Below are 16217 nucleotides of genomic sequence, written 5' to 3' on the forward strand. Positions count from 1 at the left end.
ATGAAACATATCAAGGTTACTTTCCATGAAAAGAGGACAACCACAGCATCCTTCCTGTGTGTCGTTGGTTTGATAATGGCACAATATGTGTTCATCACACACCAGAGCTGTAATGCTGTGAAGTGAATCTTAATAAGTGGAGGAACAATGAGGAGGACGCTGGAGAGAGTCGGTGCTCAATTGGGACTGGGGAAGAAATCATTCAAAGTCTTCTATGACAGAAAGGGAATCAGGCATCACACTTCAATTCCACAACTTTATTGCACTTTATGTCTTAAAAAACACATGCAGCACGAGTCCTAAACACAACACAGCAGACAGCAGTGTGAGCACAGAGCCTGAGAACACCACCCGTGGATTTCAACCTGAAATACAAACTTCTGTATGTAGCAGGGAGCACATGGTGGGCGATGGTCTCCAGTAGATACAGCAGCTACAGCCCATAGAAACACACACACACTACCACCCGTTATGTTCATCCTCTCTCATCTGATACACAGTACAAACATTTAAATTGGAGCAAAATTGTAATACAGTTTTCATGGAGAATACAGAGAATATTCTAAACCAAAAGAATGTAATTGGATGTGATTTCAGATAATGAAGCATGTGGTGATATCAAGATGAGCTTTACACACTCTCAGCTCTTTTTGGTGACACTTTGCATAAACTCAAGTAGCGATAATATTGAATATTACAAACTGTGAATCCGTATCTAGCAGATGGCGACTGTCAACAAGGCGCTCATAATGAGGTGCCGCCGTTAAACCAGCCAGTCGCTCCAATTCAATACCATACCGTTTAGAAAATCAGGCACAAACAGCACTTCATGTCCTTCCTCGTCCTTGGTGGATCTTGTGACTTAATGTCTTTTTATGTACAATTTCCATCTAATCCATAAACACACAGGTACAGGTACACGCATACACGCATACACACACACACACAGGCTGAAACGCCCTGTGCAGCATTTCTTGCTGTGTGTGTTTGTTAAATGCCGGTGACCCATTTCCTCAGCAGCAGCAGAGATGTACGACTCGCTCAGGACCATCCATAGTAAAAATATGTAAATGAAGGCATGCTGCATAAATATACACACACAAGTGTATACTTAGGGCTGTATAATGAAATATGGTTCTCAACACCATGTTCACCTGGTTAAGTCAGCATCCACAGAGAGAAGGAAGTGGGCGAGGTGTAGAGCTAAAAAAGAGAGACTGATACACCTACGCATTTTCCGATTGAATAGTCCTTCAGAAAGAGCTCTCGGCGATGTAAGTGAGCGCATGTTCAGCTTTTACTTTGTGAAAGGTGTGTGTGTGTGTGTGTGTGTGTGTGTGGGGTAAAAACTTAAATTTACAGTGCGTGCAAAGTTCACATTCATTGGTGTCAGCCACAGTTCAGGGCTTAAGGCTGGATGTGTGGACTCCTCCAGAACAACGGCTCTGCAAGGTCCAATGTGGCGATTGTCAAAGATTTAAAACAAGAAAATAAACCGCTTGGACATTCAAAATATAAAAATATTTCAGGCATCATATTATATCTGTCATTAACAGCACATAGGTAAGGGAAGATAATTTTAAAGTGTACAACTGTGACGTTTTGTCTTGTGTTCAGTCGATGCTGCAGGTGGTTTCCTGCCTGGTGGCCCGGCAGAGGCAGAGAGTTAGTCCTCTTATTGTCCTCTGAGGGTCACCGCCCTCCATCGCCCAAAGATTGAGGGCGCTGGCAGTAATTGAATCAGTAACTGGGCTCATCTGTGTCTTCATCGCTCCAGTCAGGGGGCGCATCTGTTCCAAAGTACCGATCCCCGAAATTTCCTACCAGGACAAATATAACACAATGGAATGTCACAGCGGCATGAGCAATAAAGAGCCAATTCAAAGTTCCAATTGAAATGCCATACACACTCACCTATGCCAGGTATGATGTGGAACAGGTCATTGACCTTCTTATCCACAGCTGTGGTGATGATCTTGACCTGTGGGAAGGCGTAGGCCACAGAGTGGACGCCCATTTCTGCCATCAGCAGCGACACCAGCAGGATCTTATCCTCCTGGACATCGTGGTCCTGAAAATGAACGCAGCAGAGGAGTGAGAACAGGCGAGGCGATCCAGTTCGGTCGATGTAGATTGAGTGTGAACACACGTGCGTACCAGCAGGACTCGTACGGCCATCATGGCGGCAGCTCCTGTGGACACGGTGCAGTCCATCAGGATCACGTGATCTTCACTGATGTCTTTAGGCAGACGCAGGTAGTGGAGCTGTAGGTGGTGTGTCAGGATGTGGGTTAATACCAAAGCCTAAAACACATCACCCATGCTGGTATCCTGCAGCTTTAGGGGCCAGTTTGCATTAATGGCCCACATCAGTGAGGTGGAAACATCACGGTAATAACACTCTATCATCTGAATCATTCCTGTCTGCACCTCTGGCTCTCCCGTGTCCTGGTTGGTCTGGATGAGGATCTTCCCAATGCGGACGTCTTTGCACACGGCCCTCAGCGCGGGCTCCATGGTCTCCCCCGCCCGCAGGATGGACACACCGGTGATCTGTGGGGAAACACACACAGGAGAAAAAAGCAAAGTTAATGTGCTGCTGTTTCTGCAGTCGACACTCCAGAGACAAAACTCCTGAATGTTCAGCAAATGGAGTTCACGCACCCTCTTCCCATGGAAACTCCTGCCTTCGTAATCCTCTCCCTGGGGAGTCTGGACTACGTGGATCTGTGCAAAGATAAAACAGAAAACGGTTTGAGGATCATGGTGCTGCAGGTCAGCAGCAGAGTTTGAGACGAGCAGCGGTGAATTACAAAATATCATTCGGGTGAGACGGTTTGCGAGTGTGAATGTGTGTGTGAGTGTGTTGTGATGCAAACTTATATCTTGTTACCTCATGTCACAGTGCCACAGTGTGAGAACTTTCCACTGTGAACTACTGGTAAGTTTCCATTCACTCACCACACGACTTAGTGTCTCATCCTCTGTTCAGCCAAATCTAAACCTTCTGAGTCACATTTCTTTCCTTTTCCTCTCTGTAGCACTTTATCCATCTCACATCGCCTCCATCTCTGCCCGGCTATTCCATCAATGTCCTATTTACCCCGGACAATCTCTTTCATGCGGTGCTGGTGAGTGTGTTTCACCTGTGAGGGGAGGAAGGAGAGTGCTCGCTCGATCAGCAGACGCATCAGCCTCTTGGAGTAGAAGATGAACTCATCGCGGCTCGTCTCCTTGTTCCTAAATGTGGGGATCGGGTATCAGATCAGATGTTGGACACTTGTCAGGCGACAAGTTTGCATCCAAATCTGTTTGTGAAGATTCATCTCAGACACCCGGGTAAATGATGACAACAACAACAATCCATCCAAAAGTTACACAAGTGGATTTTCCAAATTGCAGCGGGGCCAAATAGTGACCGTGGTATCTCAGGTCATCTTCATGGCTGCTGGGCCGATATTATGAGGACGTTACAGGGAGATTACAGCAGATATGTTTCTATTTAAATACCATAGAATATGACATCTAATCCAGTAACCCACAGACTAAAAGTAGTGTCCTATATAAACACACAGATCAATAAGAGTATCATATTGGTGTTCAGCTCCTCTCAGGCTCAGATGACAGCAGAGGTGGGCGAGCTCTACCTGATGATGGTGTGCATGCCCCTGACCTGGGGGGTGCTCTCCAGGACGCTGAGGGTCTGGGGGAGCGGCTGGGCCTGGTGCGCCGAAGCCAAGGCCGCCCTGTAACCATGGTAATGAGGGAGGGAGGATGAGTGGGGGCGGAAAGTGGGTGGATGGACAGACGTGTCAGTACGCATGAAGACAGTGCTCTGTGTGACCCGCACACGCACACACACACACAGAGAGGAAGGCTAGTTCAGCAGTAGTAGTAGTAAAGTAGTAAGAATGGATAGTGGTGAAACACACACTGCGAGTGTATGATAGTGAAGCGTTACAGCGGCGCATAGATCATGCTGAGGGGAAACGAGGGGAGTTGAGTCATTCCTTAGAAATGCTAAAACATCAAACATCAACTCCAACATTTCAACATAGAAACATCTCTATGTGTGACGACATTAAATGCATGATGGTTATTTTCCATGAAGGGAATCTACCACTTCAAATAAACTCCCTGGGACCCCACACACATAAACACACACACATACGTCTAACCTGGTTACACTAGAAAAAACACGTACACACGCTGTGTCCCACATGCTCACTAAATACTAATACCGATACCATGTGGTCACCTTAGTCAGACTGCAGCACACTAGCTAGCATCCTTACGCACACTAGGGGTCTGTTTATGAGTGTGGTCATGATGGACGCTATTCCCTCCACAATGCAACACAGGAGCTACACACACACACTCGCTCTCTGTTGCTTAAAACACTTCAAAGTTTAGCTGTGTGCGTGGCTCATAGTCTTAGCGTGTAGAATACCTTTGGGACACAGCTGTGGTGTAAAATGCTCCGTGATGCCAACGCATTACCCGGCATCACGTTTATGAGTCCAAACATCGCAAATATCCACCATGTCACTAAGATACACACACGCCAGATGCAAAAGGAAAATCATAGCAAATCTGCTCACATATCCCAGCGGAGTTTCCTCTACGGAGAGAGAACAGGTTTTGGACATAAACACAAACACAGCGACGACGACAACGACCACAACAGAGGAGACAGGGAGAGACAACAGATAAGAGGAGGAGAAATGAGACACAACATCAGGTGGATGGAAGGATGAAGGGATTATCAGACACGGTGAAAAGAGTGTGACAGCTGTGACGTTCGCTTATCACACTCGTCTACTGACACTTTGAAGTCAAATTAGGTTTGCTGCTCATCAATTGTAAATATCCTGACTTTATGAAACAAGCCCAGGTGAGTCCATGGCTGAAGACATCTTCACTGAGGCAATGGGAGTCATTTGTTTTGGGTCAGAATCGGTTTACTGTTCTGTGTGTGTGTGTGTGTGTGTGTGTGTATACGTGTGTGAATGCGTAGGAGGTGCACAAGCGATGGTGCGGCTGTCACTCTTTCACTGCGTAGAACAGCAAAGCTTGAGTTGAGCTTACGGGCCCCAGCACATCCTGTGTCTAAAGACAGACGCCGAGCTCACTTCCTCTCGCTCTCTGTGGCCAAGACTCGATGGAAAAACTCAGAGTGCTTTGTAGTACCGTATTGGAAACTTTCTCTGCGGCTGATGCACGCGATCGGCAACAATAGCGCTTCATCTCTCTCTCTCTCTCGCGCTTTCTCTTATAAAGTCGCTCTTTGAGTAAGGGGTCAGGGACTCGACTCGGTGGTGTATTTATAGACACAGGAAGGAGGAAAAGTGCGAGCTGTCATTTCTCTAAGAAGGTAGAGAGAAGGAAAGCCAACGTCTCGCCTTCCAATGCTGGCTGCACACGCCCGCTTCCACTCTTTTCATACGGGCGCCACGTGCTAGAGTGGGCCTCCTACCGTGCAGGAAACAATGAGGTGAAGTGTCAGTCATTAGCTGTATTTGGTGTGCAGAGATAAGATAAGAGCGCCGCCTGGTCTCATGGCAGCCAGCGGGCCGGTGGAAGGCAGAGAGGTTGGCTTGGCGTTCCCCTACGTTTCTCTCTCCCTCCCGCCGAGGAGCCGGAGCGGCTTTAGGGAAAGTGGGCAGATGGTGAGGAGAGAATGACAGACAGTATTAAAGGCCACTCTACCTGACGCTGAGCTCACGCTGTGAGCCGTGGAGGGATTCGAGGTGGGTGGGGGGTGGGAGTGGGGGAGAGAAGGGGGAGGAGAGTGAGAGAGAGAGCAGTCTATGAGCAATACTGGTGTGTGTGTGTGTGTGTATATAAAGTCGGGGGGCAAAGCACACTGCACTGTGGCACGACATGCTCCGCCCCACAGACTGTAATGCTAAAATATACTTTGTCTTTAACAAAGTTGTGTTATTACGCCCCCTGTCTGCAATGACAATGAGTGCAGTCAGTGTCGGCGCTGGTGATGCTCATTCTGTATGATGAGCTCATCATTCTCCTGCTGTGAGCAGCATTATAAACCGTGGAACAAGGCTGCAAATTAACCACGTACAATTTTCTGTTACCAAATTGAGAATCAGGATGGGGAGGACAGTGTGGTACATTTCCACTATATAAGGTTCTATCTGGCATTTAGTCAAGCATTTGTTAAGCATATAATCTTCATCTGCGGAGGATGCTTTATGTTCTTGTGGGGTTAACTTTGTTTCATTCATTTGCAAATGTGTGGGTATTATATCTTAAAAAGTAAAGAATTGATGGAAATGGCCAAACATTACAGCCCAGTATCTGTGAACAGGTCTGTGGGGCAGATAGAACCTTATTATTCATACTATGGTTGACCTCAGCTGTCCAGCTCTAATTTCAAGCAGATGTCATATCTTGCATTCAGTCATACTAAATAACAGAGCGATGGCGCACGTTCATTCTTCCCTTATGTCTCACATATTATGCAATGCACTTTCAATCCACTAGAGGTAGTGTGTGAGCTAGTGTCTACACCCACACTGGCTGTGACTCCTCCACCACCCCACAGCAAACTGTGCTGAGTCACACCATCAAACATGAACAATCTCCATAAGAGCAAAGAAGGAAGGATGAAGGTCCACTGGGCTCTGCTGACGTGTTCTTCTTCATTAACGGACACGACACATTTCCTAGTGTATAAGTGTGCAGGTGTGTGTGTGTGTGTGTCTGGGTGTGAACACTCACCTCCTCCAGCTGGCTGTGGACATGCTGCACAATCAGATCAATAGCCACCATGTTGCCTCCACCTGACCGGAAAACAAAAGTGACACTTCAATATGTGTAATAAAGACTCACTCAGTATACACTGTGTGCGTTTGTGTGTGTGTGGACGCACCGCGCGGCACCACGATGTCGGCCAACCGCATGTGGGGCTCGATGTATTGCTCGAAGGCCGGCTTTACAAACTTGTGGTACTGCTTGATGACGCCCTCGATGTCTCGTCCTCTCTCGCTGATGTCCCTCCTCAGCCGGCGCACCAGGCGGATGTCAGAGTCGGTGTCAACAAAGAGCTTCATGTCCAGCATCTGGCCAGAGGACAGAGATTGGCAAGATATGTCATGGAAACAGATCCCTTACCACTACCATTCACAAATAGATAATGTAAGAGTAATAAGAAACTTTATATTCTTAGAGCAGTGCTGAGCGTCATGATTATGACATCATTAAACAAACCTATCTTGTCTTCATCATCAGCAAAATTCCAGTAACTGGCATGAAAAATTGTTTGACGTGAACATGTTACCTCAGACAAAGGCAGATTAGCTGCTGAAACAGTGTTTTCCTTTCTTAAAATAAATGATCACATATTGGAGCCGGGCGTCTGCAGTGACTCATTAATCATCGTTGTGCAGCTTCTGCCTGTTAATCAATCTTCATCCTGCGCCTCATTAAAACAGATGTCTCTCTCATCTACGTCCATCATGAATGCAAGATAAGGTCACTTCACATGCTCACAGTCAAGACAACTTTCGGCTGACCCTGTGCACAGGGCCGACACACACACACACACACACACACAACACAACAAGGCGACATCCTCCTACCTGTAAGAGCTGCTTATCCGCAAAGGACATGATTCCTTCGAAGATGATCACACTGGCTCCATATAATGTTTTCTGTGGAGGAAAGGATGTGATCAGCATCTTTAATTTTGTTTTTTTCAATATCCAACTGTAGTTAATTGGATGTTGGAAAAAAACAAAGACCTGGACAGGAATCATGATAATGGATTGTGACCATCTGGAGCAGCAGTCAGCGAGAAAAACTCGTCATCATTAGACCATCGGGAAATTGAGATTATATAGCACCGACCCTGACATAAAGCTCATTAGATCAGACTGGATTTAACATGGGTGCCATTGCATACAGCATAAGTACCATGAGAATGAAACTTACTGTAGTTTACAGCTATTGTCACTTTAAGAATGAACACTGGCTTAAAGTTAACTGTGTATGAAAGTGGAATGGAAACAGCATATGTGCATCAAGATGAATATGTACAGCAGGGTGACAGCAGTGTGTGTGATTTAAGGTGTGCGTATTTCAGCGTACCCACTCCTTCTGTCTCCCGTGGGTCGTAAAATCATAAACGGGGATTTTCACGCTCTTGCCCTGCTTGAGTTTGCGCACTATGTGTATCAGCAAATCAAAGTCGAAGGCGTCGGGGTGGTCGAAGTTGTAGTCGTTGCTGGAGGCCAGAATCTGCTGCTCTATGGTGAGGACCTGGGGACAAGATGGCAAACAACGCTCAAATGACATTACAGTACGCTTCCAAACACAACAAAGCTTCATTTCCTGCCTCCAGCTATTTTTCTCAGACATGAACATACAAAACTGACAAAATGATCATGCAAACTGATGTCTTATAGTCTGAATTCATTGAATAATAAAAAGTGACACAAGAAGGAAATCATCACATAACTTCCATAACCTCACCACACAAATCAAACGCAAACTCTATACACATCCACGGATCGCCATTTCTGAGAAGAGCTGGAAGTTAGACGACCTTAATTTAGGCGGGAGAACATTGTGCCAATGTGACGCGTGTGCCAGGTGGTGTGTGTGTGTGTGTGTGTGTGTGTGTGTGTGTGTGTGTGTGTGTGTGTGTGTGTGTGTGTGCGCCTGCGTGTGTGTGTGTGTGTGTGTGTGTTGTTGTCCCCAATCTCAAGAGAACCCACAACATAAGGTGATAAACCCGCTGGTCTCAGGACGCTTTGGGCTCAGTGAACGAACACAAACACACCGGTCAAACTCAGCTAAGTGTGCGGTTATTGTGACAGAAGAACAAGAAAAACTGAAATTTTGGATGAGTTGAAACTCCCGAGGCAGCGCTGGGGCGGTGCTTGTAGTGCGAGTGGTCGGCCGGTTGTAAATCCTCCTCTGCAGAGCCTGAACCACGGCTGTCACACTGTGACGGGGTTACATAACAACAGAGTGGGCACATGCGTAGAGGGGCAGGAATGACGGCTCTGGCTCGATCGCTCCCCGCCGCTCGTTCTCTCTCTCGCCCATCACGCTTGGGCTTTGACTCATCTTCTCTGTCCCTCTGCTGCTTGTCCTCGTTTTCCCTCGGGGATACAAATGTGTCTGCTATTCAATCTGTCTCTCTCCAGCCCTCCTCTCATGCTAATGTGTGTGTGTGTGTGTGTGTGTGTGTGTGTTTGTGTGTGTGTGTGTGTGTGTGTGTCTGGCGAGGGGGAGGAGTTGTTCAGTCAAACCAAAGTCTAATATCAAAATAATCCACAACACACAAACTTGGAAAATGTCAAATACATTCATAGCAACTGAACACAAACACACACACACACACCTTGTAAAAAGAATCCATTGAGAGCAGGACCACCCATGGGACATCCAGAGCTTCGATGATCTTTCGGGCGACGGTGGTCTTTCCTGAAGCACTGCCGCCACACAGACCTGCGGCAGATCGATGAAAGAAAGGTGAGAAAGAGACATTCTTGTTGTTGTTTACGTGTTCTGAGCAATAACGCGGCAACAGCCATAACTTTGCTCTTTGAGAATGCGGCGCTTCAAGTCAGACAAGAAGTCGTTATCAGTTTCCTCAAGGCTATAATCATGTAGGGGCAGGCGAGCGCATACACACACACACACCAGGGCTGCCGTGCTGGAGTTAAACGTCTCTGCTGACACAGAGCAGCCTTTCCGTGGATTCCTGTTGTCTTCACCAAAACACTACGTACAGCAGAGCGCCGCCTCCTCTGGCTCAGTGAAAATGTCAATAACCACACAGAACGAGCTTGTCAATAGCCATTAAGCGGAAAACAGCCACTGCTCATCTACACCTCTTATCTGCACATAGAGACGCTTCATTGTAACTGTTTTATATCCAACAGTGTTCCAATGCCCCAGTTACTTTAGTACTTTAGTGTAGTAGTTAAGTATTTGGTGGACAGCAGTTTGTGACGCCAACACACAACTATCTGGTGACGATACATTTGCTGACAGATTTTCTTTTCCATTAACAAACTAATCTTTCTTGTTTGTCAAGGATTCCTCAAACTTGGTCATTAAAGAGGTGTGAGCTCTGTCAGGAGGGAAGCAGAATACTTCACAGTAACAATCGAGGTTTATCAAGTCAAATACATGATGGCAAAATTATACTTGAACTATGAAAAGTATCTACACGTGCTGGTCACTTCACTGGTGCTGTCTAGTTGTGTGTGCTTCCATTTGAAGTGTCCTACCGATGACGAAGGCCTCTTTGGACTGTGTTCCGTGCTCGTTGTACCAGGGGGGGCGGCCGGCGGTGTAGATGGTTCTCTTGGAGGTGCGCAGGAGAGGAGGTTCAGACTTGCACTGGCTGGTGGTCCTCTTCCTGGGTGACGGGCCGGTGCTCACCGGGGGCAGGAGCCGGTCCAGTGACCCCTCGCCGCCTCCGCTGCGACACAGCAAACACAAGGCGCACAGACATTAGGGTACACACTACAACTCCGCGACCATCGTCGACGCACACGCGGACTTGGAACCACAGCACGGATCTGATACAGACGCTGACAGCAGACAAGACTGGTCTAGTCAGTGTTCCTGCCTGGTATGAAGTCAATGTTCTGACTTTTGGCATATATTTCAGTGACTCGGTGGCAGGTAGTAAAGTTTGGAGTATTCGCAAGAAAATATTGACAAGAGTCTCCCAGAAAGTGTGTACACCAGGTAATATAGTCATATGTATGGTTATATGTTTCAACATGCAGAGAGTTCGACTCATGACTAAGAACATTGCAATGCTGTTTGCTTTCTGTATTTAACCTAATAAACAAATTGAAACAAGTCCATTCAAAGCAGCACCAGCTCGGAGCGACTTCAGAGGTGCAGTCACTTAGTGTGGATTTGCATTTTTCCAAGCCATTCAAACTAAACCGTGCTGGTTAGTTTTTGTTTGAGAAACCTCTAAAGAAAAAGAAGTAGTAGTAGTAATACATTTCCTGCATTTTGACCTCATTGTTGCATCAGTTTGCCTCAGCGTCAGCATTATACAACAGGACATTCAGTATCTGTTTGAGGAGTGAAGTTATCAGACATTACAAGCTCGACGTGAAAAAGAGGAATCATTAAAATTCAGTTAATGGTTGTAGCCGATTGAGATTCAGAGCAGAACATGATAGGACAAAGAGCTGAGTCCATTGCTGGGCAACTGGTCTCAACCTTTATTCTCTTACCAGGACTCTGTCAAAGACGTGGTTGGATACACGGCATACAGGTTGCTCAAGTCAACACAGCCACACCTTGTTTTATATACCAACTCATATGTATGCACCTGGGTAACCCATTGCATGAGTACTTACTGAAGTATGCGAGCCATCCGAACTTCACCCAGTGATGACTGTAAAAAGCCACACGCCATTATTAGAGCAGGAACAATTCTACCACAGACGTTAAGCACTCAGAGGTCCTGGTCTCTAGGGGACCATTGCATTTACTTTGAGCCCACCAACCCAACTCACGTGGAGTGTCAGGGGGTCAAAGGTGATGCAAACAAGCGAGAGCAAGGATTTATCTCACGCTGCGGGGCAATCTGAGTTTGGCTGAGAGGGAGCGGGTGGGTGGGAGGGGAGGGAACCTATAGACCAGGCATGCAGCACAGGGAGGCTCAGCAGGGTTATCAGTTAAAGTTAAACCAGGGTGCCATAAAAGATAAGCCTGGCTGATTATGCTGAATCATGCCCTTGTTCAGTGGTTACAGAAACGGTACAGCGAGCTCCAGAAACATGACATGCACTAATAACACTCCGCTGTCGCTGAACGGCACCTGAGGCTAGACTTATGGAGCAGACACGGGATTCCTGCCCGACCCCCCGAGGTCAGCAGCCTCCACAGATAATAATAGTAAACAGTAAAGAAGACACGGCGGTCACAACAAACACGACATGTTGCTCTCCGCTTCAGCTAAACCTGATGATCCTCCTCAAAAAAAGATGGATTAGAGAGACACATACACAACCACTCACATGTGTGATCATCTGACAAAACCCCAAACCCATCAGGGGCAAAGATGGCGTTTCACTTCCTGCGTCGCGCCAAATTGCTGTTACTAAGTGACAAATGCAAACTTTCACAAATTGGGAACGATCGTGTCAACAAAAACACAGTGGCTACACATCAGACAGCTCTCAGTCGTCCCGCCTGTTCATCCAGTTCATACAGGGATAAGCGGATCTGTGTGTTACGACGGAGAGTGGTCGAGAAGGAAAGCGTTACACGGAATAGAAGTGAGGAAAAAAGAAAAGAATAAGAGAAGTAAATACAAAAACACTTACCCGCCATCAGCTCTGAGGTTCCAACAGCCAGATATTCTTGCTCCTGAGTAAGCTTGTAGAACGTTCATAACTGGAGAAAATACACGGGAGATTCCACTATGGGTGCTCCACTAGGTTGATTTAAATCTTATTTTACTGCTGTAGTTGCACTCAGCATACACACACACAAACACACACTGGAGCACAATACAGCCAGAGACACAGAGGGGGGAGCGAGAGAGGGGAATCGTCTGGAAACGAAACTTTAAACATGTGTTTTGCTTTCTATTTCCTCCATTCAGTAGAGCAAGAGACGAGGGTAACTGTATGGGTGTCGGTGTGTGTGTGTGTGTGAGAGTGACGCTGTAAGCTCTGTGAAACTGCTGCAAAGCTTTTCCCTCCTCTTTTGCTCGCTCTCCACTCCTCCCCTTAGTCATTCAGCCAACAAATGTAAGAGGATCACCTTCCCTCCAGATTATGTTCATTAGGTGGTATTAATAGCATCAGGTTAGAGTCGGACCTCCTCACTGCTGGCACATGCACGCACACACACATGCCAAACATGGGTCATCTGTCTTTGACAGTCACAGTTGCAACATTTCCCTTGACGTGAAAGAGAAGTACCAGAAGGAAGCAACAGAGACGCAAGACATACAAATACAGAAGCAAGAGGCAGCATGAATAGAGAGACGTCCAGGCGTTACTCTCTTCTGATGTAGATAGACAAGTCGTCTAAACCTTGAGGAGGTTGAGAGAGAGAGAGAGAAGACGACAGAGGGGAAGGGCAGGAGGAGGTGTGCTATTCCCCCAACAGGGAGTCGCCATGCCTCTGTGTGCCTGACACCAGGGTCTGGAGATGTCAACACAGCAGCGAAAACACATACACACAAACGCACGCACACACACACACACACAAACAAACACACACACTGCTGATCCCTCCTTCACTTAACTCACAGTGAAGAGCAGGGGATAAACAGCATGATGAAATACAACACTACCTCCACCGCTAGATCAGCTGACGCCTGACGGTGGAACAGACCTGGGCAATACATACATATACTCAAACAAACACACACACACACACACACACACCCCTAAAGTCCTCCTACATGCACAAACAAATCATTGTCCAAAACATTCTCAGACATCAGAGGAGAAAGTCTGTAAGGCCATGGAAGTGTCCAGGCCGCAGCTCAACCGCCGTTCTGCTGAGAGACACTATTAGATAGGGTTCAAACCCACACTTAAGCCTTTACCAATATTTGCAGCATTGACTTGACAAGCCCTCATTGCTGTTTACTGCCTCATTAAAACCACAGGGAGGAGCCACCAGGGAATTCCGACCTTTCCCAGTTATATTTTCCCATGTAGTTTTGGGGCTGTTGCTGTAGCTTTAAAAGTGCAGTCAAAAGACAGCTGCAAGGCAAGAAGCAGCATCTGAACAAGGAGCCTCCACCAGTTGCTATGCCAAACATTCACCCAGCTCTCCATGGCAACACGTAGCAGACACACACCAGGGTTACACACACACAGGGTTAAAGTGAAGTTGCTCTGCACTGCTGCTTAAACGGTTTAACGCAAGAAATGTTACTCAATATGCACTTAAGTTCTGCAAGTCATTATTATACTGGCAATATGACTTGGTACTGCTGTAAACAAAAATGGCTGCTTTCATTTTTGTTTTGACCTTAAAAATCCAGTATCAGGCAAGTAAACGCTGACAAAATGAATGGAGTTCACATTTAACAGAGGCCATAAAATATGTATGTATGACCCAAATTCCACACCTTTACTCTTATCTATGGTAAAAACTAGGACAGAGTTACGTAAGAGGACGTATAGAGGGGTTAGACAAAGTACCAGGTAGTAGTATCCTTCCACATTGTGTATTCTTTATTTTGACTATTTGTAATATTGCCAAACAAATACAAAATACAACCTAAATACTCTTTATATGCGATTCTAGCCCAAAATGTTGTCACTTTAAAACTTATAACTCTGCTATTGAGTGTATGTGACTGTTGATTTACATGTACTGTCTGTTTACATCTTTATTGATATGAGTATGTAGGAGTACAGCAGGTATATATTGTACATTAGATTTTATTCGTTTTGAGACAATTTGTATGAGTCTTAGGTGTACTTTAATTAATATCAAGAGTTGCATAGAGACGTTCATTGTACTTTGACTGTACACCAATGCAGTAACACCCTCTTGTGGCTCAATAGGCCAATGACGTGTGGCTTTACTATGCTTCCACGTAGAGATCAACAGGGACATTACACATGTATGACAGTATGTGTACACAGATGTGTGTGTGGCTCGGGTAACATCTTGGGGTATTACTTTCTTTAGGTATGTATTTGTCTTCAGAATTGGGTCGTCGTACTATTGTGATTAAAACCCAACATGTCATGATTCTTTCCTAAAACAGCTAATTTGAACCTAGTCGCGTTCTTCCTTTTATTACAGTATTATTGGTAGTAGTATCTTGATAGTGACATACTCTTGGTGTATTTGCCTGCTTTCCGTTTGACAGGATAGTACATCACGTCATCAGGGGACCTCGTGTCGTTTTCCTCGCAGCAACACTCTATAAACCAGGAGAAAAGCCTCCTAACCGGCGAGCTACACGTCAGTCAGAGTCCTGAGTGATACTAAATGTGTAAACACGCTGTAACGTCCCGTCCTCCATTACACTGACACATTACTTTTCACATTATCAACGGCGACTTCCTTTGTAGCCATGATGCAACATTTTGAGCCAGCTCGCACTTCTCAAGAGCTGTCTAAGGCCTCCTGCTAATTCATTTAAATTTAAACGTCCAAAACATAACGTCGACTCCGAATAAAAGCCACATTTAAAGTGTTTTACCTCATAGATACCGAGGAAGTTTTCTCCTCGTTCTCCATCTTTGAGCGCTCTCCTTCCCTGCTAGCGGCAGACATCAATGCTGTGCTATGTTGACAATAAGGTGTGGAGTACAGTTAGCGCTGGTGCATAATGGGAATTGTAGTTGTATGATATTTTAGCTTCGTAGGTCTACAGAGTCGTCCGCCCACACTAGACTACCACTCCCACAATGCACTTGGACATCCAAACAAGTCCCATAATCACACTGGGCCTTTCCCAAATATGAATATGGGTGAGGTCAACAGGCCACGTGGTGGTTAAAAGTTTGACCTTATATTGTAATGAGACATTTATAATGTAATAAAACCTTTTTGTAAATATATTTGCCAAGACCACTAAATATATTCTTTTCTACATTCTAAATCGTAATCTTATATAACAACAGAATAATCACCTGTAGATATATAAAATACATAGTAATATCATAAAAGATCCTCACATTGTTGTAACTCATGTTGACATATTACATCCATACTCTGAATTGTACACATTTTCCATCGATAGACACACAATTATACACAATCAAAGATCGAATTTTGTCAGATTTCCTGGACAAGACCTTGGTATATTTGAGTTCCAAAGTTCACTTTCCTGTTCTAGACCATGTCCTCAGTCTATAGTCTTTTAATTTAATTTCATGACTTGGTTTTTGCTTAACAAATGTACCATTAATTAAACTGACAGGGATGATTGATTGAAAATGATACATGTGAGCTCCAATTCTAGTTTCATAGGAATGGGTGTGGATGCTTATGCAAATGTTAAGGGGGGGAAATAATTTATTCTTTATTAGGTTATGACTGTGACATATCAAAATGGAGGCAATGCACTGAATACAGCAGTGTAATACAGATAACATTCAAGTTTGACACAGCTGACACGAATTTAGTCAACAACATTTTATTAATTAGTTAAGGGATACTAATGCACAGGTAATACAACAAGTTTGGGAAAATTCGTAACAGTTCAGACTCAAAGGAGGCAT

The 16217-nt window shown here is 45.5% G+C and overlaps 1 protein-coding gene across 5 annotated transcripts; it reads right to left on the reverse strand.

The window, feature by feature from the left end:
• Positions 1-242: 242 nt before the first annotated feature.
• Positions 243-15304, reverse strand: uckl1b (uridine-cytidine kinase 1-like 1b). 5 transcript variants are annotated; one of them, XM_076166302.1, is made up of 16 exons: positions 15194-15304; positions 10266-10459; positions 9371-9477; positions 8110-8280; positions 7602-7673; positions 6893-7082; positions 6742-6803; positions 4602-4621; positions 3648-3746; positions 3147-3240; positions 2665-2727; positions 2431-2553; positions 2158-2265; positions 1915-2071; positions 1718-1820; positions 243-1670 (listed from the first exon to the last, which is right to left on the reverse strand). In XM_076166302.1, the coding sequence occupies exons 1-15, from the start codon at positions 15265-15267 to the stop codon at positions 1741-1743; spliced, it is 1614 nt and encodes a 537-aa protein (XP_076022417.1). In that variant the 5' UTR covers positions 15268-15304; the 3' UTR covers positions 243-1670; positions 1718-1740. The 5 variants fall into 5 exon arrangements, with proteins under 5 accessions (XP_076022417.1, XP_076022419.1, XP_076022416.1 ...); XM_076166304.1 differs by adding an exon at positions 12336-12405 and having other exon boundaries at positions 243-1820; positions 15194-15267; XM_076166301.1 differs by having other exon boundaries at positions 243-1820.
• Positions 15305-16217: the final 913 nt, after the last annotated feature.

The sequence above is a fragment of the Genypterus blacodes genome, unplaced genomic scaffold, assembly GCF_046128005.1.
Source record: "Genypterus blacodes isolate CSIRO-AG114 ecotype Tasmania unplaced genomic scaffold, CSIRO-AGI_Gbla_v1 ptg000156l_1, whole genome shotgun sequence".
NCBI lineage: Eukaryota > Metazoa > Chordata > Actinopteri > Ophidiiformes > Ophidiidae > Genypterus > Genypterus blacodes.

Coding starts and splice junctions, on each gene's coding strand:
- uckl1b (XM_076166302.1), bottom strand. CDS start 15,267: ATGTCTGCCGCTAGCAGGGAAGGAGAGCGCTCAAAGATGGAGAACGAG. Junction 7,083..7,601: donor CGGATAAGCAGCTCTTACAG/GTAGGAGGATGT, acceptor TCCTCTGGCCAG/ATGCTGGACATGAAGCTCTT. Junction 3,747..4,601: donor AGGAAACTCCGCTGGGATAT/GTGAGCAGATTT, acceptor CCATGGTTACAG/GGCGGCCTTGGCTTCGGCGC.